This window comes from Eptesicus fuscus, chromosome 8, assembly GCF_027574615.1.
Source record: "Eptesicus fuscus isolate TK198812 chromosome 8, DD_ASM_mEF_20220401, whole genome shotgun sequence".
NCBI classification, from domain to species: domain Eukaryota; kingdom Metazoa; phylum Chordata; class Mammalia; order Chiroptera; family Vespertilionidae; genus Eptesicus; species Eptesicus fuscus.
The window spans coordinates 75,647,310-75,674,656 of NC_072480.1; the positions used below are offsets into that span (position 1 = coordinate 75,647,310).

The window sequence follows — 27,347 nt, forward strand, 5'->3', positions numbered from 1 at the left end:
CAGAAACCTGATGTGAAAAACACTTTGGTGCAATAGGCTTAGTAGACAATGGCCCACAGGTTCTTTCATCAACATAGAGGGAGGCCTTCACACTTTCCTAAGAAATGGAAAGAGATGTATTCTATGGAAAACTATCCTCTCCTGTTCCACAGCCCAGGACACCAGGGTGCCCCGGGAGTGGAGGCAGGGTGCCTGGGGGAGACCAGATGGTCTCAGGAAACCTCAATGTCTGAGTGCCCTCTGAGTGTCTGCGAGCAAGCATCCCCGAATACCGGGATCCCGAGGGCTCTGGGGGCCTCGCCTGGCTGTGCTCAGAGGCAAGCTGTCCATGAAAAGATGTCACCATCAACAAGATAGAGCCCAGCTAAGCCGCCAAAGCGCCATGTTAAACGTCAGTCACCAACTGCTGTTTTATTCACACCAGATGCTACTTGGAAAAGATAGCGTCCAGGGTTATTTTTAACAAGAGCAGGTTATCTCCTTTTCAAGATTCTCAGAGAGAGAGAAACATGGGCCACAGGGAGCAGCTCTGTTTCCTTCAGCAAATCCGGGTGGAGCTGGCCACAGGCCCTCTCTGCAGCGTGGGCCTCACCCACGCACGCGTTGACAGCTGCAGACCCAGAGCAGAGAGATTGCGGGTGCCGGCGTGAGAACTTGGTTGCCTGGTTTCCTCACTTAGTTGTTCCAAAAGGTTGGCTTTAAGATCTAGTGTGATTAAAAACGTGGGCTGGCGGGTTAAACGCAGTGCTTTTGGCTGCATCCCGAAGGCACCCGTGCGGACTGTTCTGATGGGGAAACACGGCCGTGAGAATGCAAGTGCAGCAGGCGCCTGTGAGGGGCGGCATGGCTGGGGCGGGGGAGCAGTGGGCAGTAGCTGAAAGCATGTCTAAGGGCTAGACAGGGACAGTGGGGGAAGGTTCTGCAGATGGAGGCGGCCCTTCTGAGCAGAGCCGTTGTGGTTAGTTGGAGTGAGTGAGCGAAGGGCATTAGCTATGCAGCAGAATAAAATACACCAGTTGTCCAAGAGACTATTTGCGACCACTGTAGGTGGAGGTTTGAGGGTAGCAAATCCAGTGTGACCTCCAGCATGCACTGGATTTGGGCCAGGAGGGGAAAATACTCTTGTAGGACAAATAATGTATTTTATAAGCATGGTCAATTGGGCGTGGGCTCTCAGCACGCAGAGAGTCGAGGGAGCTGCATGTGGGCTCCCCTGGGGCCCCGGGGCTGGAAGGGCTCCCTGGCAGGGGAGATGGCTTTACTTCTCCTCCGTGGACAGGCGGTGGAGAGCCTCGCCCAGGTGCAGCAGCTCCGCCCTGTGCTCCAGCTCCTGGTGCAGGCCTTCGGGAACAGCGCCCAGGCCGTGGAGCAGTCCGAACAGGCAGCCCGCGATGGTCCCTGTGGCCCCACTCTCACCTGGAACGGAAACACAGGTCCTCAGGAATCCCAAGGGCAGCGTGGGAAGGGGCACATCACTGTGAACGTGACACTAACCAGGGCCTCTTTGCAAGGGCCTGTCTCAGAGATGCTCCTGGGCTGATGGCTCTATAGCAGGCAGCACCAGGGCTTTCTCAGCCTCCTCCCCCTCCCTCGTGCCAAACCCCAGTTTTGCCAATGGGCCCTGGGTGGCTTTTGCTGTCCCCAGTTAAGGGGATAGGTGTTCCCCTTCTGTCCCTCCCCAAACACCCTGACAACACACAATGTGTGCAGACGCCTTTGTTTTCAGGGGTGCTGGGTGCTCAGGAAGTCCTCCCCTCCAGGCTCTGCAGGTGGCCAGAGTCTCCGCGGGCTCCCTCACGAGCTGTCTGCACCTCCCGAAGACTCCTGTATGCCCTCCCCACTGCGCTCAGCTAGGGGTGCTGGGTTGTGTGGGTCACTGCGCCCCTTGGAAAGTCCCCTTCTCCCACGTTCATGGCCACCCTGCTGCCCTTGGCTCCCATCACTCTCTCCTGGGCTCTTCCTCCCCCAGAGGGAGCCCCCAGGCTCTCAAAGAAGCGCCCTGTTGGCCTCCAGGAAGTGCAAACTTCTCAGTCATCTCAGTCCCAGGAGCAGCACTCTGCTCTGACAACAGCCACTCTGATAGTGATGGAATCCATGCCCACCCGGAGGTAACGTGTACAGGTATCCTCTTTACACTCACAGGAGAAAATGGCACCAGGGAGTGAGGCAAGGCTCCCAGCCCTGCAGCAGCCATCACTGCTGCTCAGTGGTGCAGTGGGGAACTCCTGGCACCGTGTACCCAGCTGCCTCACAGCCCTGTGCGTTGGGTTTGATCCTCTGACCTCACAGAGAGACTGGCCTGGAACTGCCTTTGAGCCCAGGACTGCCTGATTCTAAAGTGCAGCCTCTCTGTGACTGCAGAGTCTGCAGAAGTGAGGGAAAAGACGATGTGACTGCAGAGGTCAGAATGCTGCACGGCCAGCACCAGTGGAATCTGCGTGCTCTTCAACCAGCAGCCACGAGGGAGAGGACCCTGCACACCAGCGACCTGAACACCACCTCTCTCCGAGCTCAGACCCACAGGGCCACGCAAGGCAGCGCGGCAACCTGCCTGCCGTCTGTGATGTCTGGACACGAGTGCTGGAGCCAGCGCCCTGCCCAGAGAGGAACCCATGGTCTGGGGCTCCCTCACGCCTGAAACCTCAAACATCCTGACAGAATGCACAGGGATAGGGATGGGGTGCTGGCCTCTTGGAAGTTCACGGCCATTGAAGAAGGACATCTCACCTCCGTGAAACATGGCCCGGTGGCAGAGCTCTGTCCAGTTGTTCCCGGCTCCTAAGAGAGCGTCGTAGGCAATCATGGGGGCGTCATGGCCCCGTCGCCCCCCTCGGCCTTCTGAGCTCCATTTCTTGTAGGTCTGAAGAGAGAGCCAGGGGTCAGAGGCATGAACCAAAAGCGGAACCGTGTCAGAACCTGAGCTCCCCAGGTCCGTCCAGTGGGCTGTTCGTGTACCCACTGAGCACGGATGGAGTACCACCGAGTGCCAGGCAGGCGCTGCCCGGGGCTGGGGAGGGGCAGCGAGCAGGAAAGGCTCACTGCTCATGGCTCCTACATGGCCGCCATTCTGAGATGGACATTCGCAGATAAACATGCACCGACAGCGTGTCAGGCAGCCCCGAAGCCCACGAGGAGAAATCGAGCCGGGCAAAGGGGCTGAGGGTGCAGTGACAGGCGTTACGACACCACATCCAGGAAGCCACTTGCTGGTGACATTTGGTCTGAGTAGGGCAAAGGGACAACGAGATCTTCCACGATCCCTCCCACATGCAGCTGTTCCCTCAGCCCGTCTGTACTGCTTGGGGCTAAGATGGCAATAACAGCCCAGGTGCAGGTGGACCCCCGTGGACAGTGGGACCCTGAGAGCTCCCGGTGCCCGGCTGCCACCTCGGACCCAGCAAGGCTTACCTTGTCCCTCTCCTCTGCATCGTAATGGTCAGGGAAGGCGGCTTGACTTTCGGTGTCTTCACTGAGCTTTCTCTCTTCCAGGTAAAACTGCCATTTAGCTTCAAAGTAAAACCAGTGCTCCTGGTACTCTAAATGCAGAGAGCAGGGGGGCAGGGTGGTTGGGAAGCTGCGGAATAGAGCGCTGACCAGAGAGGGGCTAGGTGGTCACGGGGTGTGGAGGCCAGGGCGGTGAGTGGGGCCCGGGGCGGAGGGGCTGGGCTCAGGACGTTGTGGGCAGTGAGCGGGAGGGAACAGAAGACACAGGGCAATGCCCTTTATCCCGGGTGGGGACAAGGGGACGGGAGGAGACGTGGCATCTGGCCTTCGTGATGGCTCTAGACATTCAAACATGCTTATTATTTGTAGCTACTCTGAAACAAAAGCAAGGAAGATGGTGATGGGGAACAAAGGCCATTCAAAGAATTGCTTAACTCTCTTCTGAAACTAGACGGCGACTGCAATATTTTTAAGTGCATTCTTTGAAAATTCTGAACCTGGGTATTTTTTATTAATTCAACACTGCCCGCAAGGTAGGGAGAGAGGACGTTTTACTATCCTAATGACCACCAGCTCGACATCTAAACCCCAGAGGGGGTGAAGCAAGTTTTCTGAGGTCATTTGGTGAAGAGGATGTTGACTCAGAAATGAGCTGGAGCAGCAGCTACACTTGCTGGTAGCAGGTAGGAGATGGCTCAGAGCTCCTAGGAAGTCACGAGGGCTTCACCATCCCTCTGGGTTAACACACTTGACCTTGTCCTCCTTGAGAGCAGGCAGAACCACGGCTCCATGGATCGCCCAGGATGCCAACTGAGTAGAGTGGTGAAGTGGTCAGTGAGGCCCGAGGGAATCAACTAACTCAAGAGGAAACACGGATTCTGCCGTGTCTGCTTATGGTTGGGAAGCTGGGGAATAGAGCGCTGACCAGAGAGGGGCTAGGTGGTCACGGGCTGCAGAGGAAAGCAGTGTTCCCCTGCCCTTCTAACCTCGGGGACAGCAGGAGGTGCCTGGGGTGGGTCGTGGGATGACATTCCAGATGACAATCTGTTTTACAGAACTAAAGGTGAGGCCCATTTAAGGTCTATTTCAGTGAAATAAGATTAAAAGTGAAAGACAGAAGCAACAGGGCAGGGACCAGAATCCACAAATCCCATTAGCCCTGCAGAGACCTGTATTTCTAACAGAGAGCTCATGCTGGTGTGGGTGCAAGCTCAGACAGAGCCTCCTTCCCAAGCAAATGGCCAGTCACCTTCGGAAGTAGATCTTCAAACACAAAAGCATGGAACTTACTTGCTAGCTGTCCTTGCTGCCGATGGATGTTGTCCTAGACTTAGCAGAGGCCCCAGAAGAATATTTTCTGGGGGTACTCTATAGAACATTATTTTTCTAGATGATTTCGGGTATTTTGTTAAAAGGGGATTAAGAAGAATGAATGGAGAAAAAAAAGTATAAAGGGGTCATTACAAAATAGTCATGAGGATGTAAAGTACAACATAGGGAATATGGTCAATAATATTGTCATAATTATGTATGGGGCCAGGTGGGTACTAGACTTACGGGCGGAAGCTAACCACTATGCTGGTACACCTGAAACTAAAATAAACTAATACTTCCCTGTTAACTGTGATTGTCAAATAAAAAAATAAAATTGAAAAAGGGTTCTGCCATAGAGGTTCATAAAACTCCGAGTTAAACAAATTTAAAATTAAACAGAAAGAACAAAGTCTCAAAATTATCTGACCAATGACTCTTCTCGTTTCTGTTCATGGAACATCTTTGACAAATTGTTCTTCAGAAAACACTGGGGAAAACCATTTTGATACTAGAGTTCTGGGGAAATGTAGATTAATATAATGTGAATAATGCAGTGACTGTGTAGTTTAATACACTCATGTTATTTACCTCTTTCAGATGGTTTAAGGTGAACCTACTTGAGGGGGGAGGGGGATGACTAACCCAGTGGCCACAGACCAATCTCCCCAGGGCGGGAGAGAAGCCAGGGATAATAATGACTTAGACCAGATGAAAATAAACTGTGTGGGGTTGCCTCCTGTGTTCTATAATTAAGCTTATAGAGGGTGACTGCTTAGGGACACTTGGACTGCTGTGAACATGGAGGCTTCTTATTTCTCACTGGAACAGGGACCTTGTGGAGAAGTGTTTCCCAGCATTGGGTCCAGGCAGGGATAAATGCAAAAGTCTCCTTGAAAAGTTGTTCTAAAGCTCCCCACTCGGCCTTCTAGAATATAGTTCCTAGGGCTTGGAGGGTGCTAGTAAAGTGATTTGTTGCTTTTGTGTTTTAGGACTTCAGCCTCAGGCTATTCTGAAAAATCAACCACCCTGCTCCTACATTCAAATCCTTCATCTCCCTCCCCTCCAGGACAAATTGGATACTTTATTCTAGAAATTCTCCCCCACAATTTTAGAATGTCAAAGGCCACATGAAGCTGTCTGTGTTCCTCATGCAGCCCGTGACCCTCTGTAGGTCAGCCGCCCGAGGAGAAAGCCATGGGTTGCCTGGTCCTGTGCCCACTCTCCCTCGGATCCCATGGGGAAAGGGAAGCAAGCCGAGAGGAGCTCAGAGGCCAAAACGCCAGCAGCACCGTGATCCCCTAGGACCTTTGCTGGGCTGGCTGCATTTGGCTGGGTTGACCGTACTCGTGGCCAAAAGGAGTGAAGCATTTAATGAGTCAACTGGGACAGATGGAGCTTCCTGGGACTTAATGTCATCAGTGGGCACAGACCTCTGTCTGGCCTTCATGTGAGAGACTTTAAGTCCCCTGGGTTAGGCACAGCTGTCCATTAGGTCCTTGGAGCAGTGTCAACTAGCATCTCTCATTCCCCTCTGAGACATGGGCTACTTAAGGATAATTTGGAAAATTAAATCTAAGTACAGTAAGTTCTCACTTAACATCTTCAATAGGTTCTGTGACTTTAAGAGAAATGATGTATAAGGAAACCAATTTTACCACAGGCTAATTGATATCAGCAAGACTCAAGTTCCTCATCAATGATTTAACAAAATGCCATTGAATGAAACACATACTTCAAGGATCTGCTGTATGCACCCCATTCTTGTTGGTACCTCTGTGGATCTCCATGGGCTTCTTTGTGGGATCCGCCTGCTCACATGGACCCTACGGGGATGCTCTTGGTTTCACTGTGGGGCAAACAGACCTTGACCTCTTTGGGAGCCAGGTCTGTGCAAATTTGCGCTGAGTGTGAATTGAGACCAAACTCTGCCTCCTTTCCTATAAGTGGCAGGAAAGGAGGCCAGGCTCACCTGCCAGGTGCCGGATGGTCTTCTTACAATATTCTTCAGCCAGTGGGACTGTCTTCATCATGTCTCTCCCCCACTGCTCCAGCGGCTTGCCTTGTATGGCATAAGATGCAAACAGAGCTGTGCAGAGGGCCCCTAGGAAGCCTGGAGGGCGGAGGGGAGAGAACAACAATGGCACCTGAGCCGTACCCCTGCTCTGGGATGCTGGATGTGTGTTAACAGAGGTAGGACCATGGGCAGTTGCTTCATGCATGTTGACCTTTATGACCTTTTGTTTCCTCTCTGCACAAAAAGGCGCAGTACCCATCCTTCAAGGCCTTGTGGGGACAGATGATTCTAATCACAAACGAGTGCTTGCCAGCTCATAGTGATGGCCACACCAAGACTGTGCCCATCAGAGGAAGAGCACTGCCATCTTTTTTTCTTTCTTTTTTTTTTTTTTTATTGATTTCAGAGAGGAAGAGAGAGAGAGAGAGACAGAGACAGATAGAAACATCAATGATGAGAGGGAATCACCAATCGGCTGCCTCCTGCACGCCCCCCACTGGGGATCGAGCCCACAACCCAGGCATGTGCCCTTGACTGGAATCGAACCCGGGACCCTTCAGTCCGCAGGCCGACGCTCTATCCACTGAGCAAAACCAGCCAGGGCAGGGCACTGCCATCTTGCTGAGACACTCTCGGTGGCTCTTTGGCCACTCCTCGAGGCATCAGTGAGGGATCATTTCAAGGGCAGGGGATAAGCATCTCGTTCTCAAACCCAGGGTTCAATTACTGTCCAGCCATCACTCCCCCTCCCCTCATGGAGTGTTTCAGCTCGCATCTGAGATAATGCACACTGAAATGAAAGTCCTGACACTTGCTGTCAAAGGTGGTTCAAAAATTGAAAAGGAGCCCTAGCTGGTTAGGCTATGTGTTAGAGCATTGGCTCAAGGACTGAAGAATCCCGGGTTCGATTCCAGTCGAGGGTATGTACCTTGGTTGCAGGCTCAATCCCCACCCCGGTCAGGGCCTGGGGCGAGTGCAGGAGGCAACCAATCGATGTTTCTCACATCGATGATCCTCTCTCTCTGTCTCTCCCCCTCTCTTCCACTCTCTCTAAAGAAAAAAAAAAAAAAAAAAAATCAATGAAAAAAATATCCTCTGGTAAGGATTAACACAAAAAAAAATGTAAACGAGAGTCGACTTAATTGAAAAGGAGAATGCACATCTTAGTGTTAATTGAGTACAATCAACCCTTTAAAACATTTTCAGTCATCATTCTAGAAATACATAAATAAATTAGCTATTAAACATGGAAAACAACATTTCTTTAATAAGATTGGGTAATATATTAGCCAATGTTTTAGGTGTTTAAATTCTCAACCCAGATTCTTTTTTTTGGGGGGGGATACAATTTTAAATTTAATTTTACTTGAATTTCACAAAAGAAAAAGAAAGAAAAGTTGATGGAATTATTGAATTAATATAAATATTTCCTCTAGACAGAGATATTTCCCCTAAAATATCCCTTCAAGATTAAAAAAAAAGAAACCGTGAGAACATTAGAGGTTGAAGTCATTATGATTTTTCCCAAGGACATATTTCCCTTTTTGTTTGTATAGACTGAGTTCTTGCTGTGAAAGATGAGTTCATTGGCCCAGCCACACTGGCATGAACACGCAGTTCTGAAAATGTTGAGCCCTGCTGTACCAGTTAGTAAATATCAGCCACCGACTCTCCCCAGGGCTCTCCCCTCTCCTGGCTGCCCCACCCCACTGCCAGGACCAGCCCCAACCCCCATCTCCCCGGACCCTGAGCTACAAGGGAAAGGGGACTCTGGTCCCAGCTCCCAGGCGCCTTCAATACCCACCACTTCGCCCCAAGCAGCTTAGTTTCCATCTGTTTTATATAATGGCTGTCAGGTAAGGCTTTGTTTGCTGAAAGTGTTCAGTGGGAAAACCCCTGCTCAAGGTCAGCCCTCAGGCCCTTGAAGTTTGCACAGTCCAGGGATTTCTGAGACTGGAGGGAGGCCTTTCTCCCAAACACACTAGCTCCTTATGAAGTCAAGTGCACGTCTGCATCCTGGTGTAATTACCTTGCATCCAAATGGGCGATAGACACAGGCCTGGAGACTGCCCCTGAGCCGGCTCCAAATTGGATGAGGCACAAAGTGCTGGAGCCCAGGCTCAAGGGGAGGCGGCAGGAAGGGAGTGGGCTTTGCTCCGTGCCCAGCCCCGTGCCAGGTGCTCATGGTCCAGATCCCCTCCAATCCTAGGAGAGGTGTTTCTTTGCTCCCTTTCCTCCCTCCCTCCTTCCCTTCCTTCCGGATTTACTGAGCACCTGTCTGTGCCAGGGGCTGGGGTTCAAAGGCAAAGCTAGCATCACCACCCCGTGAGAGCATCATCCAGAAAACGGCTGTGACTGGGGTGGGTGCAGGATGCAGGGGGAGCCCCAAGCGACTCAGGGAAGGTTCTCCAGTGGAGTTAAAGCCGAGCTGGGATTTGAAGGATGAGGAAGGGCATCCCAGTGGAGGGAACTGCATGTGCGAAGGCAGGGAGGCAGGAAACAGCCTGCCTGGTCTGGGAACTGTGGGAGGGTGAAGGAGCCCAGATCCAGAAAATCTGCTGGGTGAGGCTGGGGTCCCAGAACCCACAGCTGGACCCTCTGCCTCCTTGACCTCCTTTGCTGCCTGGCCAGGAAGAGGCCCTCATCTACCTGCACAAAAGGAGGCTTTGAAGTTGGAGAGAGGGAGTGAAGAAGGAGGGGCCAGCTGCTTTGTATTTTGGGGGTTGCTTCTCAGAAATCTCCTCCTCCTCCTCCTCCTCCTCCTCCTCCTCTTCTTCCTCCTCCTCTTCCTCCTCCTCCTCTTCCTCCTTGTCTGACACCATGGCAATCAAGTGACAGCTGGGGGAGCCACCTGTGAGCAGGGCTGCGTTGAGGGGGAGGTGGGCTGGGGGTAGGGGCCTCAGTTTTGGCATCTAGAATATGTGCACGACAACCCAGCTGCTGGCTTCTGTCAACCCAGGTGCTCCAAGAAGCGGAGGCCCAGGCTGCACTCATTAGGGGGAAGGCCTGGGAGGTAAGGACAGGGCTGGGGAGTACCCTGCCTCTTCCTGCAGCTGGGGGCCCCAACCCCTTGTTCATGTGCCCACTTCTGGTGATCACGTGGCCCTGCCCCCTTGTCCACGTGACCACTTCCAGTCGATCATGTGACCTCACCCACTTGTTCACGTGCCTACACTCGTGAGTTCATGTGGCCCCATCCCCTTGAGACCTGTGATGGTCTCTGTTTCAGGGGTGCCACCTCCCTGGTTGGCTGTCTGCCCCTGCTCTCACACCTGTCAACAGTCCCTTTGCCAAAGTCCTTCCAGAAAATCGTTTGAGTGTGCCATCTCTTTCCTGCTGGGACTGTGACAGCTGGGATTGAGAAGGAGACAGGAGAGCCGTGGCTCGTCCAGAGTCCATGCAAGAGGTCCAGAGGGGCCTGTGTAATCCCTGGAAGGCTGAGGGAGGGGAGGGTGGTGAGGCAAGGGTGCTGATTAGGGTGTGGAAAGCCCTCAGGGCAAGTGGGGCACACACAATCACCCCACACTCCTGTGAGAAGCAGCTGTAGCCCATTGTACAGGTGAGGCTATTGCAGCACAGAGAAGGCGAGCAACTTCCTCGAGGGCACACAGCAGTAAAAGGGCAGAGCTAAAAATGGAACCCTGGGCTGCCCACAGCCTGTGTCTCCTTTACCTGTGACCTCTGGGTAAACTGCCCCTCATCCTGTGGCCATTTGCTCTGATGGGCTTCACCCTTCCTCCCACCCCCTCCTCCACCACTAGCAGACAGGGGTCCTGTCATTGCACCAGTGCCTCTGGGCAGCTGCTCTCTTTGTCCCGAGGTCCCTCCCAGCTGGTAACCTTGGCGGAGTCCCGCTGCATTGGGGCAAGGGCCTTGTGTGGCAAACACCCCACCTCCCCTCCCCATCTGTGGCTTAGATTACCAAGTGCCATTATTTTTCCTGTGTCTGGCTTCCGCCACCTGCCTCCCCTGGCAGATTTTGTTTTACCTCGAAAAGAAATTGATTCGGGCTCTGCAAACCGGCTGACTTCCTGAATTGCTCTGTGAGATGTGGCTCTGCCCCAGTGCTGCCTGGTCCAAGTCCCTGATGCCACCCGACCTCCGTGGCAGCATCTCTCATTCCCTAGTTCTCAAACCCAGGGTTCAATTACAGCATTTCTCATCAGTGCACAGCACCCTCAGCGCTCCCTGCAGCTCCAGGGACCTGCTGAGCCCAGGGCCCCAGCCTGTCACTAGTCTTCCAGGTCCTGCCTGCAGCCCTAGGGTCCTCAAACCAGTCTGGGAGGGGCTGGTGGATTGACCCCTTAAACAGAGGGGTGCAGACACCAGGTGGGCACCCCGCCCTTCCTGCCCCCACCCCATCTTCTGGAAATGCCCTGAGCACGGAGTCTGTGCTGACATCCTACCCCTGGAGGGCTCGGCCTGCGCAGTGCGGCCACCAGAGGGGACCTGTCTGCAGAGTGGCTTCCCAGGGCAGCTGGATGCCCACCTGGCCCCAAAGCCATCCTTCAGCCTCCCACTTACCCCTTCTGAAGGGTAACCGGGTGTCAACCCAGATTCTTGTACTCATCATATTGTTTCCATATGTTCAACATTTTCACGTTTGAGGTTTTTTAATGTTTAACTTACTTCTAATTGAATCAGTTAGTGTTAATTCCTTTTCAATCATCCCAGATGTTGCCAACTGGCTGAATTACATGCCTTTCTGTGTAAACTTTAAAGATCTAAGAAACTTATTTGTAGAAGTTATGGCTTAGGCCGAGACCGGTTTGGCTCAGTGGATAGAGCATCGGCCTGCGGACTCAAGGGTCCCAGGTTCGATTCCGGTCAAGGGCATGTACCTTGGTTGCGGGCACATCCCCAGTAGGGGGTGTGCAAGAGGCAGCTGATCGATGTTTCTCTCTCACCGATGTTTCTAACTCTCTATCCCTCTCTCTTCCTCTCTGTAAAAAATCAATAAAATATATTAAAAAAAAAAAGTTATGGCTTAGCCTGTCGCTGCCTTTGGTGAACTCATTGGCATGTTTTGCCACATCCACTTAGCAGGGGTTACATCGCCCACTACAGTTCACACCCATGAAAGAGTGCTTTCCAGAAAGACACGGGATAGCCCCTGAAGGTGACCTTGCAAAAGGACAACAGTCACCGGAGAGCAGCTGGCAGCCTCAAGACTTCTGGGTGGGGGGCAGGGGGAGGGGAACTGGGGCATACCACCTGCATTGCCATGACTAAGGGCTGGCCACAGGTACAAGAGTTTCAAGTCATTCTTTTTTTTAAAACCAGGAGCTGATTGCTTTCTAAGTCACATCTCACAGTCAGGCTCTGGGGCTGCCCCACCTGCCCTCCCTCTGTGTGATGGACATGTGGTGGGGGATCCCAGCACACAGCTGGCCCCACTGTGCACACCGTGCTGTGAGCGTGTGTGGGGGATGAAGTGAGTAGAATAATAAAACCTCCTAGCCCCATAATCATCCCTGTGGCAGGTGAGGAAACGGAGGCACAGGTCATTAAGTGACTCGGTCCAGCTCACATAGCCAGTGGGCCTTGGACCCAGGGGCAGGTCGTGGCAGCGAAGGACGCCTGCTGTCTGGGCTGGCTTCTGTTTTGACAGCAGAACATAAACGCTAGCTCTCATGACTTCAACCCAGATCTCAGATTTCAGCTCTTTTAAGGTGAAAACAGAATTTAAGCAGAACTGAAGATGTAGAAACCCAAGTCTGCCAACAAATAGCAAACCAGATAGTGGATGTGACCACGTAAGGTTCCAGCCTAGTCCGCTGGACTGAGAATGACACAGCAGGCACCGGTCCTGACGCCAGTGTTACCTGTGGGGTGGTTGTGCGTCATCCTGCCGCACTCGATGCTGACTTCAATCAGGGTCTCCAGCCGCTCGGGCTTCCAGTACCGCATGCCGATGCACATCGCTTTGGTGGCAGCTCCAAACCCCGAACCTGCATGGACCATGAAATACCTCATTTTAGACTTTTGCTCCAATAATTCCACTTCAGGCAATCTGGTTTTCATAAATAATCTTTAAAAATGTATAAAAATTGATGTAATAACATGTTTATCATAGTGTCATTTGGATGAGTGAAAAATAGACACATCATCCAAATGCCTGACAAAGAAGAGATTGAATAAATTGCAAAGCATCCATGTGTTGGAATGTTAGTTAGTCATTAAAAACAGAATTTTTGATGGCATGGGGGAAAATGCTCATATGCTTCTACTGGGGACAATGTAGAAGACAGAATTGTGTACATGCTGTGCTTTCAATCGCATATATTTCCTCTTTTTAAAAACAACTTCAGGAGGAACCAAGATGGCGGCATAGTTAAACAACTAATCTGCTGCCTCACACAACAATTTCAAAAATACAACTAAAAGACAAAAACGTCTACCACCCAGAACCACGGGAAAGCTGGCTGAGTGGAAGATTTACAACTAAGAAGAGAAAGGAGCACAATCGCTGAAAAGCTGAGGTACGGAGGCACACGAATCGGGCCGGCGGCGGGCGGCTGGGTGCGCGGCTTTTCTTCAACCCGCAGGGAGACAAGCTCCCGATCACTCTGAAATCCAGTTTCTGGGGACACTCGGGGGACCCAGACACCTACGGGGAGAAGCTGGACTCTCGGCCATCGGGTCGGAAAGTGAGAGTGACTTTTTTGCAGAGGTGCGCCCAGCAATCATTGTTTACTGCGCTGGAGCGCGGGACGCAGGGACTTGGAAACGTGGAAAGGCAGAGACGGCTGACGGCAGCCATTGCCGTTGGCCACACCCCAGCCTAGTGACGCCCTGAGACCCCGCCCAGCCCTGAGACCCGCCCTGAGGCCCCGCCCAGCCCTGAGACCCGCCCCGCACATTCTACAAACCCGCCCAGGCTCCACACAGCGGCTTTTGCATATAAATGGCCTGTTCTGGAGCAGCCCAACCAAACTAACTGCAGCTCCAGTCAGACTGCTCCAAAACCGCCCAAGCAAAGGAGGAGAAAACTAGCCCTTGCTGTAGCTCCTGCTGGGGGACACACAGTACACAAGGGTACACCAAGAGTGTCCACCTCAGGTAACTGGGAGGCTGACCCGTTGAACCAATAGGACACCTAGTACACAAAACTACCCTACCAACTTAGGGAAGCAGAGAATATGAGAAGGCAAGGAAACAGATCACAAACCAAAGAAATGGAGGAGAACAAGCGACTGGACATAGAGTTCAAAACCACGGTTATAAGGTTTTTCAAGAATTTCATGGAAAAGGCCGATAAATTCCATGAGGACCAACTAGAAATTAAACATACACTGACTGAGATAAAAAATATTATACAGAGACCCAAAAGCAGTCTAGAGGATTGCAAGAATCAACTCAAAGATTTGAAATACAAAGAGGCCAAGGACACTCCTCCAGAGAAGCATGAAGAGAAGAGAATTCAGAAAGTTGAAGATAGTGTAAGAAGCCTCTGGGACAACTTCAAGCGAACCAACATCAGAATTATGGGGGTACCAGAAGAAGAGAGAGAGCAAGATGCTGAAAACCTATTTGAAGAAATAATGAACGAAAACTTCCCCCACCTGATGAAAGAAATAGACTTACAAGTCCAGGAAGCGCACAGAACCCCAAACAAAAGGAATCCAAAGAGGACCACACCAAGACACATCATAATTAAAATGCCAAGAGCAAAAGACAAAGAGAGAATCTTACAAGCAGCAAGAGAAAAACAGTTAGTTACCTACAAGGGAGCTCCCATACGATTATCAGCTAATTTCTCAACAGAAACCATGCAGGCCAGACGGGAGTGGCAAGAAATATTCAAAGTGATGAATAGCAGGAACCTACAACCAAGACTACTCTACCCAGCAAAGTTATCATTCAGAATTGAAGGGCAGATAAAGAGCTTCACAGATAAGAAAAAGCTAAAGGAGTTCATCACCACCAAACCAGCATTATATGAAATGCTGAAAGGTATTCTTTAAAAAGAGGAAAAAGAAGAAGAAAGATAAAAATTATGAACAACAAATACATATCTATCAACAAGTGAATCTAAAAGTCAAGTGAATTAAAAATCTGAGGAACAGAATAAACTGGTGAACTTAATAGAATCAAAAAAAAAACAAAACAACTTCATGAGTTATAATTGACACATAATCACCTGCATATATTTGAAGTATGCAAGTTGATGGTTTTTGACATATCATATACCCATGAAACCAGCTCCTAAAGATAGTGAACATATCCATCACCCCAAAAAGTTTTCCCTGTCCCTCCTGCCATGCCCATCAACCACTGATCTGGCACTACAAATTAGTTTGCATTTTCTAGAAATTTATATAAACAGGATCATACAGAATGTACTCTTTCTTTCTGACTTCTTTCACTCTGCATAACTACTTTGAGATACACCACTGATGTGTATCAATAGCTGACTCCCTCTTGTTACTGAATAGTACTCCACTGTATGGATGTACCACAACTGATTTATCCATTTACCTGCTGATGAACATTTGGGTCGTTTCCAGTTTGAGGCTATTACAGATAAGATGCTATGAACATTCATAACCGAATCTTTGTGTGGACATATGCTTTACCTCAGAGTGGAACATGTAGCTCACATGGTAGATGAATGTGTAACTTTTTAGAAACTGACAAACAGGTTTCCACAGTGGATGTACCATTCCACATCCCATCAGCAGCTCCTCCACGCCTTTGACCACATTTGCTATGGTCAGTCTTTAACTTCAGCCATTCTCTTAGGTATGCAGTAGTTTCTCATTGTGGTTTTAATTTGCATTTTTGTAATGACTAAGGATGTTGAGTGTGTTTTCACCCACTTATTTGCCATCCATATCTCTTCTTTGGTGAAGTGTTCATGTAAATAATTCTCCCATTTTTGTATTGGATTGCTTGTTTTCTTGTTATTTTCAAGAGTTCTTTATACACTCTGGATTGAAATCTTTTATCAGATATATGCTTTGCAAATATTTCTTCCCAATATGTGGCTTGCCTTTTCATTCTTTTTTTTTTTTAATTTTTTATTGATTTCGGAGAGGAAAGGAGAAGGAGAGAGAGAGAGAGAGAGAGAGAGAGAGAGAGAGAGAGAGAGAGAAGTATCACCGATGAGAGAATCATTGTTCGGCTGCTTCCTGCATGCCCCCTGCTGGGGACCGAGTCTGCAATCCAGGCATGTGCCCTAATAGGAATCGAACCATGACCTCCTGATTCATAGGTCAAAGCTCAACCACTGAGCCACATCAGTTGGGCAGCCTTTCATTCTCTAGAAGTGTAAGTTAGGTCTTTTATTATACCTCTTAGTTTCTACCTAACTTTTTATATCCTTGTCAGATAAGTCTAACACCTGTGAGGTTTCATCAAGCGTAATGTATTGATTTTTCTCTTTTTAATTGGCTTTAGTTGATTGGATGCCATCCTTCAATGTAAACCCAGAGGGGCAGGTCCCACCTTCAGTATAAACCCAGAGGGGCAGGTCCAGAACCCCAGGAGCCGAGGCCCTGGAGGCAGAGCCTGTGGCTACCTAAATACATCGCCCACAAACACGTGAAATCTTCATGCAGACAGACATTGATGCAGGTGGTGTATGTTTTCCTTGATGTTTTAGCAAAAAAATTTTTACAAACTTAACGAGAAACCAGTGGCAAATATTTCTTAAAATAAACCAGGGATGGATGACAAAACTGCCGGGGAAGCTGGCGTCCTCTAAATAGACGCCCATGCTGCAAGCTGGCTCCCCAGGCGGCACGCTGCCCTGCAAATCCTGGCAAATCCCTCTCAACCCGCACAAAGCGGCCGGGCGGCCGGCTAGTGGGAAGACAGATGGCAGTGCCCCGGGGCGGTTCTCTAGCAGGCGGCTTTAGAGGCAGAAGCAAGCCTTCCCTCACCCTTCTCGTTGAAAGGTGTGTGCCAGGCAAGGAGATAGTTATCCGGCTTCAGCTGCGAGCAGCCGTCAATGGTAGCGGGGTCTGCTCGATGTTCTGGAAGCTTCTCCAGCACTTCCACGTAGTGCTTCACCATCTCCCGGTACAGGTCGTCCAGGCACCAGTAGTCTGGGGGAGGAAGGGGAAGGCGGGGTCAGAGTGAGTGGGAGACCCATCTGCCAGGTAAACCCCAGCACAGCAGTGACAACAGAAGGGCAGCGAGTCGGTGGAAGAGGAGGAAGGTTTTAGTGACCCATCTCACACCGCCCGGGCTTCCCAGAGAAATTGGACATGCAGACAAATAACTCGCTTTAGAGTTCACCCAGATTTCAGACATCCTAGTTTGTGGTTGTGTTTATTATTCCGGTTACACACAGGACTCTAGATAAAGCCAAGATGCCCACACGCTAACAGCCCTGTCCCTGTGAGGACAAGCTAGACCGACATCTGCCTGGTCCTTGGGGTTTCAAGCACCCACGTCGAACGCACCAGGAGCGAGTCTCTCCCATCTCCAGTTCCCTCCTTCTCACACCCATGAAGCAGCCAGTGCTCCCCAGGCATTGTCCCAAACGGCACCCCACTGCGTGAAGGTGTTCTGGGGACAAGTGTGGCCTCAGGCCCTAGGAGATCACAGGGCAGGAGGATAGAGGGGCCATCGCACAGAGACCACCCGCCGTCTGCCCCGCAGGACACCTTCGAGGCTCCCATGCAGTCCTCCCAGGACCCTGTCAGACTCCTACTTCACACCAAGCATGTCAAACTCGCGGCCTGCGAGCCGCATGTGGCCCAGCTAATATAACAGTATGTAGGAAACGTTTTAATAAAAAATTTTGTGATTAATTTTGTATTAATTTTTACAGTTTCCTGGTATACATAATTATTAGTAACGAACTACAACGTTCGCTAATGACTGATTACTATAATCGTGTTGCATTCATTTCCCTTATGTGCCATATGCACAGGTGCACCATTTCTCTCCACTAATACTAGCAGCGAACATTTTAGCAGCTGACTGCCACCTCATTAGTCTTATACTGACTTGTTTGGTGTGTGCAACAGGAAATATTTCACTTTTGGAGAACAAGAAAAGTAGGTTTATTTGTGTTACGCTTATTAATTTGTGCAGTTATTCAGTGTCTGGTAAGTTAATGTTCAAGAAAAAAATATTAATTTTTATTAAAATGTTCTATTATTTTATGTTAATGATTACTCATTTATTTCAGCCCTTTGTATTTAGCATGTCTCTATTGAAATAAACCTACGTTTCTATGAAAATTGAAGCTTTCATTTTTTTGTGGCCCGCATGAACGTAAACCTTGTTTATTTGGCCCGCGTTAGCCTTTGAGTGTGACATGCTTGGGTCACACTGTTCTTTTTCCAGATAAGGCGCTGGGAGGTTATGTGACTTGCCCAAGGCCAGGGCTGGTAAATGGGTTTCGATTGCAAAGCCTGAGCATTTCTGCCACTAAATTAATCCACAGCACGGTGGGTTGGTCACATGGGAGAGCAGGCCCTGTGGGTCGGTGGAGGGGCTGCTATGCCAGGCGTGGCAGGCAGGTATGGGGCACCCCTGCCCATGCATCTCTTACAGCCCCCTCAAATTCGCCTGTGCTAAAACTACGTTTCAGGCATGTGGACTGACATCAGGAGCCAGCTACTGCCCCTCCTCTCTTTGGGGGTGGATTTCCCATCTCTGGTGGCTGGTGGGGGAGGGGGAGAGAGACTACCTCTTGACCTCCCTGGGCTCAGAGCAGGCAGTGAAGTGTCGTTGGCATGAAAACCCACAGCCCTTCCCTGGATCCAACCAGATCCTCATCAGGCCACCTCAGAGCCAGGGGCCCAGCACAGAGGGCGAGCAAGATCAGAAGTGCACTTGGCAAAACAAAATACTCCTTGGTCCAGGGCGAGGCCTCAGGCCTGGAAGTGGCCATGGCAGGTGGTACCCCGTATCCTAGAGTTGTGACCCGTTGGAGATGGGACCTGGTGAAAGAATGGCTCTGAGTCCTTTGTTGCCATTCTCCAATCTCTTAACAGCAAGGAGAGTCCCAGGAGGCCCAGCCCACAGCTCTGATACTTGGCATTGCCCCAGTCTTGAGTAGGGAACAGAGAGGATGCGGCCAGACCTTGGTTGGGGAAGAATGAGTTCTGCTGGTCACAATGCCACCAGAATAAAATTAACCCCTGGCTGGAGGTGCGAGCCACTGGGATTGGTCCAGGCTCTGGAGCCAGCACTATCAGTTACAGACAGCCGTTCGTAATTAACTCAATCCTGGATTAACTCAGGTCCAGCGTTGATAAGCCTGGCCCTTCCAGAGTCCTCCAAAATAATTCCTTTTTATTCTGGAATACCTTTTTAAGGAAAAATAGTCCCTAAAAACAAAATGGCAAGTAAAAGCCTTGTGCTGGTTTCAGGCTAGAACTTAAAGTAGAAACAGAGTTTTTTCCCAAGCTGCAGAGCCTCAGACGCTCTCCCCTGTTTCTCCACTTTGTGAAAACACAGATCCTCAACTCATTTCTTCTCTCTCTTACCCACCCAGTCTCCTAAAAGACAAACCAGCTTATAGCATCGTCCGTAACTGATCTCACCATAAAGACAAGTCACAATACCAATACCAGGTTCCTTTGAAAGAAAAATGTCAACTTTTCAACATGTTGTACTCAGAGAGACATTGGTGGAGGAAGAGAAATCCGGAGCTGAGTCTGGACAGGCCTCATCTGCTCTTCCTTGGGTCAGGCCCCATGTTCCCCTGCAGGTCATGGACCCACAGGTGGCACTTGCTGTTGTCCCCAGTGGGCAAATGACCCCCCCATTCTTCCTGCACCAACAGTGACAGGGCTACTTGGCTTGGCAACAACAGTTGGAGCTGCTGACCCTTAGACACATAAGACATTGTAAAAATACCGACAGTAATTAATTGCCATGAGTCACCTTCCCATATAACCTAAGCTGTCCCATTTAATCCTCACATAACCTATGACGAAGGTATTACATCCAGAAGTAAGGCTCAGAGAGGGGAAGCGGCTTTCTGACCAGTGAGTGGTAGAGAACTAGGAGTGTCATGCTCCAGAGCCCCTCAAGGGGAGCCCCCCATCCTTGGGTGAGAGGCCCACAAGGGAGCCTTCAGTAAATGCGTGTTGAGTGAGTTCTTTGCTCATCAGCTGTGTATATTGGGTTGCCTACCTACCTTGTGGAGTATTAGCTACTTCCTAAATCTGGTCAGTATCTGCTTTAAATTTAACACTGCCCCTTTTAGAGACACACCCAAAAGTAGGACATCACACAGGCTGCACCTGACCTTTCTCATCCTGTTCACTCTGTAGCAGAGCAGTGGCTCACCAGACCACACGGATACATGGCTTATGGGCTTAAGGCACTTGTTAGCGAAACTTAAGTCTGCCAAGATGTAGTTCCACTTTGTGAAAGTCTGCCTGTCTTTGGAAAACATGTTGAAAAACCACTGTTCATTGGGATCCTTGAAATATTTGCATGTCCAGTAACCTCAGGTGGTCGGGACAGAGCTTACCAAGAATTTAGACGTTGGAGCCAGGTTGCTTGGGTTCCAATCCCTGACCTGATGCTCACTTGGCTGTGTAGCATTGTGTCGGCTACTTAACCTGTCTGTGTATCGGTTCCCTCATCTGTAAAACTGTGATAATAGCCCGGCCGGTGTGCTCAGTGGTGAGCGTCGACCTATGAACCAGGAGGTCATGGTTCGATTCCCGGTCAGGGCATATGCCCGGGTTGGTCCCCAGTGTGGGGCGTGTAGGAGGCAGCCAATTGATGATTCTCTCTCATCATTGATGTTTCTCTCTCTCACTCCTCCCTTACTCTCTGAAATCAATAAAAATATATATTTTTAAATGAGCTGTTTGAAAACTAAATGTAAATGAAATTTCAACTGAAAAAAAATATGCTTGCTTGGGTTTTTGAAGGAGAACAATTCAAGGCAGCAGACTTCTCGCATTTTCTCTCATGACCCCCAAGCCAGAGGGTGCTGCCATGTATAGCAACTCCCCACTTCCCAGGGCTGCTGGCTGTGATCACGTAGTGTGAACTCATATACCTCCTTAAAAGCAATGTCCCAAACATTCACAATCCTCTTAAGTGCATACATTTCACGTGCAGGGTAAATGAGGTCCTATTTCTGCCAACAGGACTTGACCCCATCTAACTTCAGGGAGCAGGTTATGGTCAGAGGTGCCCCAACCTGTGCCAGGTACTGTCCTAGGGGTACCACACAGGACAGAGACACACTGTGGATTCTGCCATTCACAAAAACGTATTGAAGCGCTCACGGAGATGAGGGCAAACACGAGAGGACGTGTAGACTGTGGACTGTGTGCATACAGCATCAGTCAGACAAATGAAGGAAGCAAAGTTTAAGCGTAAGGACCAGCTGCGTGCACCTGACACAAGCCATGCTTTTGTTTTGAAAGCCATGCTCTCCAGCAGGTGCCTGGGGGTGGGCATTGCTGCGCTGGGTTGCTGGAATGCTACTGAGTACTGTTAAACACCAAGCCCATGGGATCTTCCTGAAAACAGACAGGCAACATTTGGATGTCACAGCTGTGTAGACTCAGAAAGACACTTCACCATTTTCAACACGCGGTGACACTTTATCTTATCTGTGGTGCTTTAGCTCTGCCCCCAGCTATTTAGGAACCGGTCACAAAGTAGATGGCATTCTTGTACAATGACCGCAGAACTAAATCGAGCGTGCTCACAGCAGACCCATGGAATGGTGAGGTGAGCTCATAACTGAGATTTCATTGACTTAACAGTCGCTCTCAGATTTTAATTTTGCAGTGACATACTAATAATACAGCGTTTTAAAGAGCAAATCACATATAGAAAAATTGTGCTATGTATTTAAACACCTGTTTATCTGAAATTCATATAAAAATTTGTTGATCCTAAAATCAACCTGTTGTTTAGAGAATATTTCACTAAACTTTGTTTTCCCATTCCCCAAATTCAACCAATTTTATAGCATTTTCTTAGGACATACTTAATATAAAAGCAACGAGTCAAGCTAAATCATATTTTGGTAGCTGGCGTTTCAACTCTAGTTCAGTGGAATTTAGAAGTAATCCCTAAACAATATTACCTTCATTTGTCCAAATTTCCAAACTGGCATCTTACTTTCTATTCTTTTGAAATAAATTCAGAAGTAAGCTTAATATCTGCAGTGAAAAGTTGAGCCCTCACCAGGAAAGCCCCAAAGTCAGATTGAATTGAATTGAATTTTAGAGACAGAGAGCTCAGCTTAGTAAACACTTTACAAATGGAAAGTCATTGTTTAAGACCCTGACTTTGCCGATAAGCAGAGTAAAACAATATTGTCATCCAAAAAGACTGCATGAGAAACATGATTTGTGGCACGCCCGATTTGCGGAGGGACACTGGTGTATGTTAAATTGTCACTTTTAGCAGTGGCATTGGGTGACACCACGGCTGAAAAGCCACATCGCCTTCAAAGCTCCAGTGCTTATCATAGAGCTCGGGTTCACCGGACACGCCGAGGGGCAGGGGCAGGGGCAGGGGCAGGGGCCGAGCCTTACCTGTGGTGAGGGCCCTGGCCGTCGCCAGGTGCATGATGGTGTTGTCACTCACAGGCCACTTCTCCGGTGAGAGCACCAGGTGGTCCAGCCCCCCGAGCTTTTGCAGGTCCTCCTGGATCTTTGTGCCGATGGCACTGTTCTCCTTGCGGGCGTTTCTGTAACCGAGAGCGTCCCCGACACTCGCCAGCAGCATCGCAGCCTGAAATTTCTCCATTGCGGAGTGGCTCCTCTGTCCGCCCAGCTGCTGAGCACGTCCAGCCTCTGTTGCTTCGCGGCAGTGGCAGCCCTCAGTCCACCCCACTGACCTCCGTTCTGGCCATTGTGTCACTGTCAAGAGCCTCCTCAAATGGCCAAGCACTGCTTTCCTGTCTGCAGGTGGCACCAATGAGAAAACCTCTCTGGACCCCGCAGCTCACAGCGCCTTCTGAAGAGCCACGTGGAAGTGTCAGCTTCCTTCAGCGTCTGGACAGACACGAGCCCTTCAACAGAGGCGCCTGCGTGCTTACCCGGAGCATCTAGGCAGCATCCCGAGCAACTCCAGACGCTCTCTCAAACGCAATGACTTTACACTAGTGAGTCTTTCATCCTTGAAGAAATGCACTCATTTCTAAATGCTTTAAAGTGTAATTTACACACCAGGAAATTCACTCATGTCCCGTGCACAGTCTGATGAGCTTGTGTAAAGGGACACTGCTGTGCATCACACCACAGACCAGCTTTAGAACACTTCTGTCACCCCCAAGTCCCCTTTGCCCATCCGCTCCCTGTTCCCCCCCATCGCATCCCCAGGCAACCACTTTCCTGCTTTCTGTCTCTATAGTTTCGCTTTTTCCAGAATTTTAAATAGAGTTATGCATTATGCAGCCTTTTGTGTCTGGCTTCTTTTACTTAGCATAATGTTGAGATTCATCCATCATGATTCCATTTTGGGGGAAAACTTTTTGGATTATAAAACGTGTTTCTGATAGAACACTGAGAAAATGCAAAGTGTAAAGAACAAAGCATACCCGGCTCCATCCAGTGGGAAAGATTACGAAGTGTTCTCACAATTCAAGGTTCAACAAAAGGCTCCAAATAACCAGGCTTCAGATGGCAATGCATGTGAGCACAGAGCAGAGCCTCGCCGTGGCATCTGTGATGGTGCCATCAGCAGCGGGTATTTAAATAAACACCCTGTCCATTCACAAGAACTTTCAAAGATATGAAGAGGCCGGGGGGCGGCGGGGAGAGGGTAGATGAGATGTCTAAACCAGGGATCTTGATTTGAAACAAGGCGTTAGGAAAGCAGTCATCTCACTGTCCCAGGCCCTCGAGAGTGACTGCCCCCACTGGGACCGTGCTTCCCCCTTTCCCCTAGGACCTGGGCACACATCATACCAGAAGAGGGAGGGTATCACACCTGGACTTCCGGAACACATCTGCTAAAAATGGAATTTCTTTCAACAATAAGAGTATGCTAGGGTGCATTTAAATGAACACATAGCACTATAACAGCCCTTGTTAAAAATAAGGTTCTAGATTCTAGAATTCTAGATTCTAGAATCTAGAACATGATTCCAGCTAGCACAGTTCTGAGAGATCCTGAAGCAAATAGTCCTTTAAAAGCCAGTACAGGTTGCCCTGGGTTTCTGGGTATGCAGATTTCTTATCCACCAGGACAAGACAGACGACAGCAGTCCTATTTTAGACAACTCCCACTGTAGACAGACCAGCACCATTGGGCAGGAACATTTATTGTTGAAGGCAGAGGTATAGTCTAGGGTGAGATTCATTTGCTAATTCCGAGGCAGTGGAAACTTTTATCACAGATGCTAGAAGGAACTCCATACTATGTGGCCTATGTCAGCAAATAGGAAGAGATGAGTTCACTGATTTGTTTGTGCAACATTTACTGAGCCCCAACTGTGTGGATGCAGCAACTAACGCAAAAAACCGACTCTGCCTCCAAGGCGCCTGAAGTCTGTGATAGGCATATTACGCTTAAACTTTTACTGAGTTAAAGTAACACAATGGCATGTATCCATGCATCGTGCCACCAGGACAAAAAAAGAGCGACATCTATTCCAAAAATTCTTGGCAGGCACTAATAATATATACTTATTAAATCTATTATGTTTGGTTAATTTGTGTCTTTTCAATATATCTATAGCTTGCATTTCAGTGTATTCTGGGTTATATGATTCCTATCAACTCAAGGGCTGTGTATTATGAGATCTGTAATTTTTCACATGAAATCCATATTAAGTGCCACTATGTGACACTTAAAAAAACCTAAATGACTGCAGCTGCCAATGTTGGGACATGACCATTTAACTAGGGTGGCAGGCTCGGCACAGGTGGGAATGTCCCTGTCACTGGGCTACGGAGGTGGCTTTCCTGTAGGTAGCCACCCCATGACTGATCAAGAGGCTGACATCTAGTGGTGAGTACTGGAATAACCGAGGGTAGAATTAAATGTAGACCACACCAGAGAAAATAATTTATTTTAATGTTTCCAAAGTTCTTAGCACTTTCATGGCATGCATGACTTAAATGTATATCATAGGAGAAAAAGAAACCCACAGTTTTTTGAAGACCCTTAGTCCAATTACTAATGTTTTGATATCTAATGAGCCCATAGAACATTTTTTCCTCATATAACTTTAAATCTTAAGAATAAGTCTCTGAGCAGAACATTTACATGTCAAGAATGCATGAAGCCTGAAGGATGCTTTATATTTGTTGAAGTTTTTATTAAAGCTAGCTTTCATTATATAAATAAATGCTCTCTGAGAATCACAGACTTACAGATAGAGCTGGCCTTGCTTTTTCTTTTATAGACATGGAAGTGGCAGCCTGGGAGAGGTGAAGTGACTTACCTGGGTCCTGCACCTGGTCATGGGCGGGCAACCCCAGCTTAGCCTGTGGTCTCCAGGCCACAGCCCCCTTTCCAATCCTCCACTGCCTGCTGCCCTCTTTGAAAGACTTCTATTCAAAAGTATAAATAGTTCACATAGAGTAAGTATACACAAACCTTGTGTTGCACATGGGCACTTCCTAAAACACAGTGAATCATACTTTTGGAAGTCAAATCAAAATGACACATTTTAGGCACACCTTCTTTTTACAGGAAATCTGAGTGAATTTCCTGTCCTGAAATAACCCCAATTCACTTGTCTCCTAAACCAGGTTGCGGGCCGGGCAGCAGACACACTCATGGCGGAAGATCTTCTCAAATAGGAGGTAGGGTCCACACAGTGATTTTCCAAAACTGCAGACAAAACTCCCATCTATCCCTGTGCCGCGGGACGGTCCTCTTTGACAAGGCAAACACCAGAAAAATCGGAGGGCAACGTGAGGCAAAGACAAGACTGCAGCTCACAAATGAGATGAAGGTTTCTGGTTCGGTTTTTGGGTTTTTTTGGACAATGTGTATGTTAGCTTCCAAATGTGTACAACCATACGAAGGGCTGGAGAGAGGACATTATGGAGATTACAGGTATGTGAAAGGAACCGACTCACTTGATTTTTAAATCTATAATTCATCATTCATAAAAGAAATATTCTTCATGGAAAAATGTCTTTTTAAGTGTAATAAAATACATTTCTTTAAAAAAACATACTTTACGAAACTTCTTAGGAAGTTCAAATGACATTATTGGAAGTAAAATAGACCTGTTGACTTGCAAGCTGTTTAAAATAAAACTTTCCTGGAATTATCACATACATGTGCCATCGCCTTGGAAACTAATTAGCTATTAAGAACTATAAAATGATTTTCAGATGAACATCTAGAGAAAATTAAAACAAAAATAGATCTGATAAATCTAGATATTTGATAATTCAAAAAATATAAATCTTGAATTCCTGGCACCAAGTTTAAAAAAATGTTAGAATCCACAAGATCATTTCCTTCTGGGCACACACTTTAGCTTTGACTTTATAAAAATACAATATCCTACCAAGGACACAAATACTTTTTTTAAGTGTAATTACAATATAATTCAGTGGACTGTGGTAACTGCTGGTGTTCACCTGAAATCATGAATTATCAGCATGCTCTGCAGTCCTGCTAACAGGCTCTAGTACTTTTTCATAAATATAAAAATCATGCAGAAATCTCCTAAAGCAACAGCTATGCAACCCATCTGCGGACATTCCACAGCAGCTCTCTTCTGAGGGTCTCCTACGGTGTCCAGGCTCCGCCACCGTTTCCTTTAGGCAGAGTGAGATGGTCATTCCAGTTCCATGGCTTCTGAAATCAGTTACATATGTGCACAGAAACTGACCAAAATGTCTCCTTGCAGGTGGCAGTTCATTTTACAATCCTAATCCATGTTCATTTTCTGCCTAGAAAGGGCTGTGTTTGCCACCTGTGACTACGGGCCGTGCATATTCTACGAAATCATCTATAAGAACAGGCCATGCTCCTAAAAACAAACAAAAAGATTTTTTTAAATGTACATTTTAGAGCAGTATTTTTTATTCAAAGCACTGTTTTCATAATCTAACACTTATAGTTAAAAAACTCAAATGATTTTTAGTTTCCACAGCTTGTGCTTCACTTAACTGCTGAAGTTATCCACTTCTTCTGCTCTAGCTGGACCAGGGCCGGCAGATGATGGTGTGCTCGTGTGGGCATGGCCCTCACTAACAACAGTGGCACACAGGGCCAGCTGAACACTTGTGGGCAGGGGCTACTAAATGTGTGGTTATGTTCATGTGGGTAAATATAAGCTGGACTCATCAAATTAGCTTAACCAGCCTAACGACCTGAGGCACCAAATGGGATTACGTCCTTGGAGTAGCCTTTTCCAAACACCTGTCTGGTTCTACGGTTCTGCCAGGGGCTCTCTGCACGCCCATATTTTAAATGCTTTAATTTAGAGAACTGAATTAAATGAACCCTATTTTTGATTAAATGAACCCTATTTTTCTTTTGTGTGATTTACAAGATATAATGAAGTGGATACTATTATTTTCATCACCACCTCCATTTCAGCAATGGGGTAAAGCCAGGAATCAACTGGGTCTGTCTGACCCCAGTGTCTGTGTCACCATCACTGTCCTCTATTCTAGGGTTCATCTGACCCCACTGTCTATGTCACCAT

At 48.5% G+C, this 27,347-nt stretch overlaps 2 protein-coding genes across 7 annotated transcripts in view; both read right to left on the bottom strand.

Moving 5' to 3' along the window:
• Positions 1-696: 696 nt before the first annotated feature.
• On the bottom strand, positions 697-22,627 carry ADPRHL1 (ADP-ribosylhydrolase like 1). Its single transcript, XM_008143912.3, has 7 exons — positions 22,258-22,627; positions 16,660-16,824; positions 12,598-12,723; positions 6,728-6,868; positions 3,409-3,536; positions 2,728-2,860; positions 697-1,416 (listed from the first exon to the last, which is right to left on the bottom strand). Exons 1-7 carry the CDS (start codon positions 22,469-22,471, stop codon positions 1,259-1,261), a joined length of 1,065 nt encoding a protein of 354 aa, XP_008142134.1. The 5' UTR covers positions 22,472-22,627; the 3' UTR covers positions 697-1,258.
• Positions 22,628-24,723: 2,096 nt separating this feature from the next.
• DCUN1D2 (defective in cullin neddylation 1 domain containing 2) overlaps positions 24,724-27,347 on the bottom strand; it is a 29,682-nt gene continuing 27,058 nt past the window's right edge. For all 6 annotated transcript variants that reach the window (XM_028148779.2, XM_008143911.3, XM_028148780.2 and 3 more), the window contains exon 7: positions 24,724-26,666. In XM_028148779.2, the coding sequence (XP_028004580.1) occupies positions 26,587-26,666 (80 nt within the window). In that variant the 3' untranslated portion in view covers positions 24,724-26,586. The remainder of the gene's footprint in view (positions 26,667-27,347) is intronic.

Coding starts and splice junctions, on each gene's coding strand:
- ADPRHL1 (XM_008143912.3), bottom strand. CDS start 22,471: ATGGAGAAATTTCAGGCTGCGATGCTGCTGGCGAGTGTCGGGGACGCT. Junction 6,869..12,597: donor GACGCACAACCACCCCACAG/GTAACACTGGCG, acceptor TCCGCCCTCCAG/GCTTCCTAGGGGCCCTCTGC. Junction 1,417..2,727: donor CCGGGCCATGTTTCACGGAG/GTGAGATGTCCT, acceptor TTTCCGTTCCAG/GTGAGAGTGGGGCCACAGGG.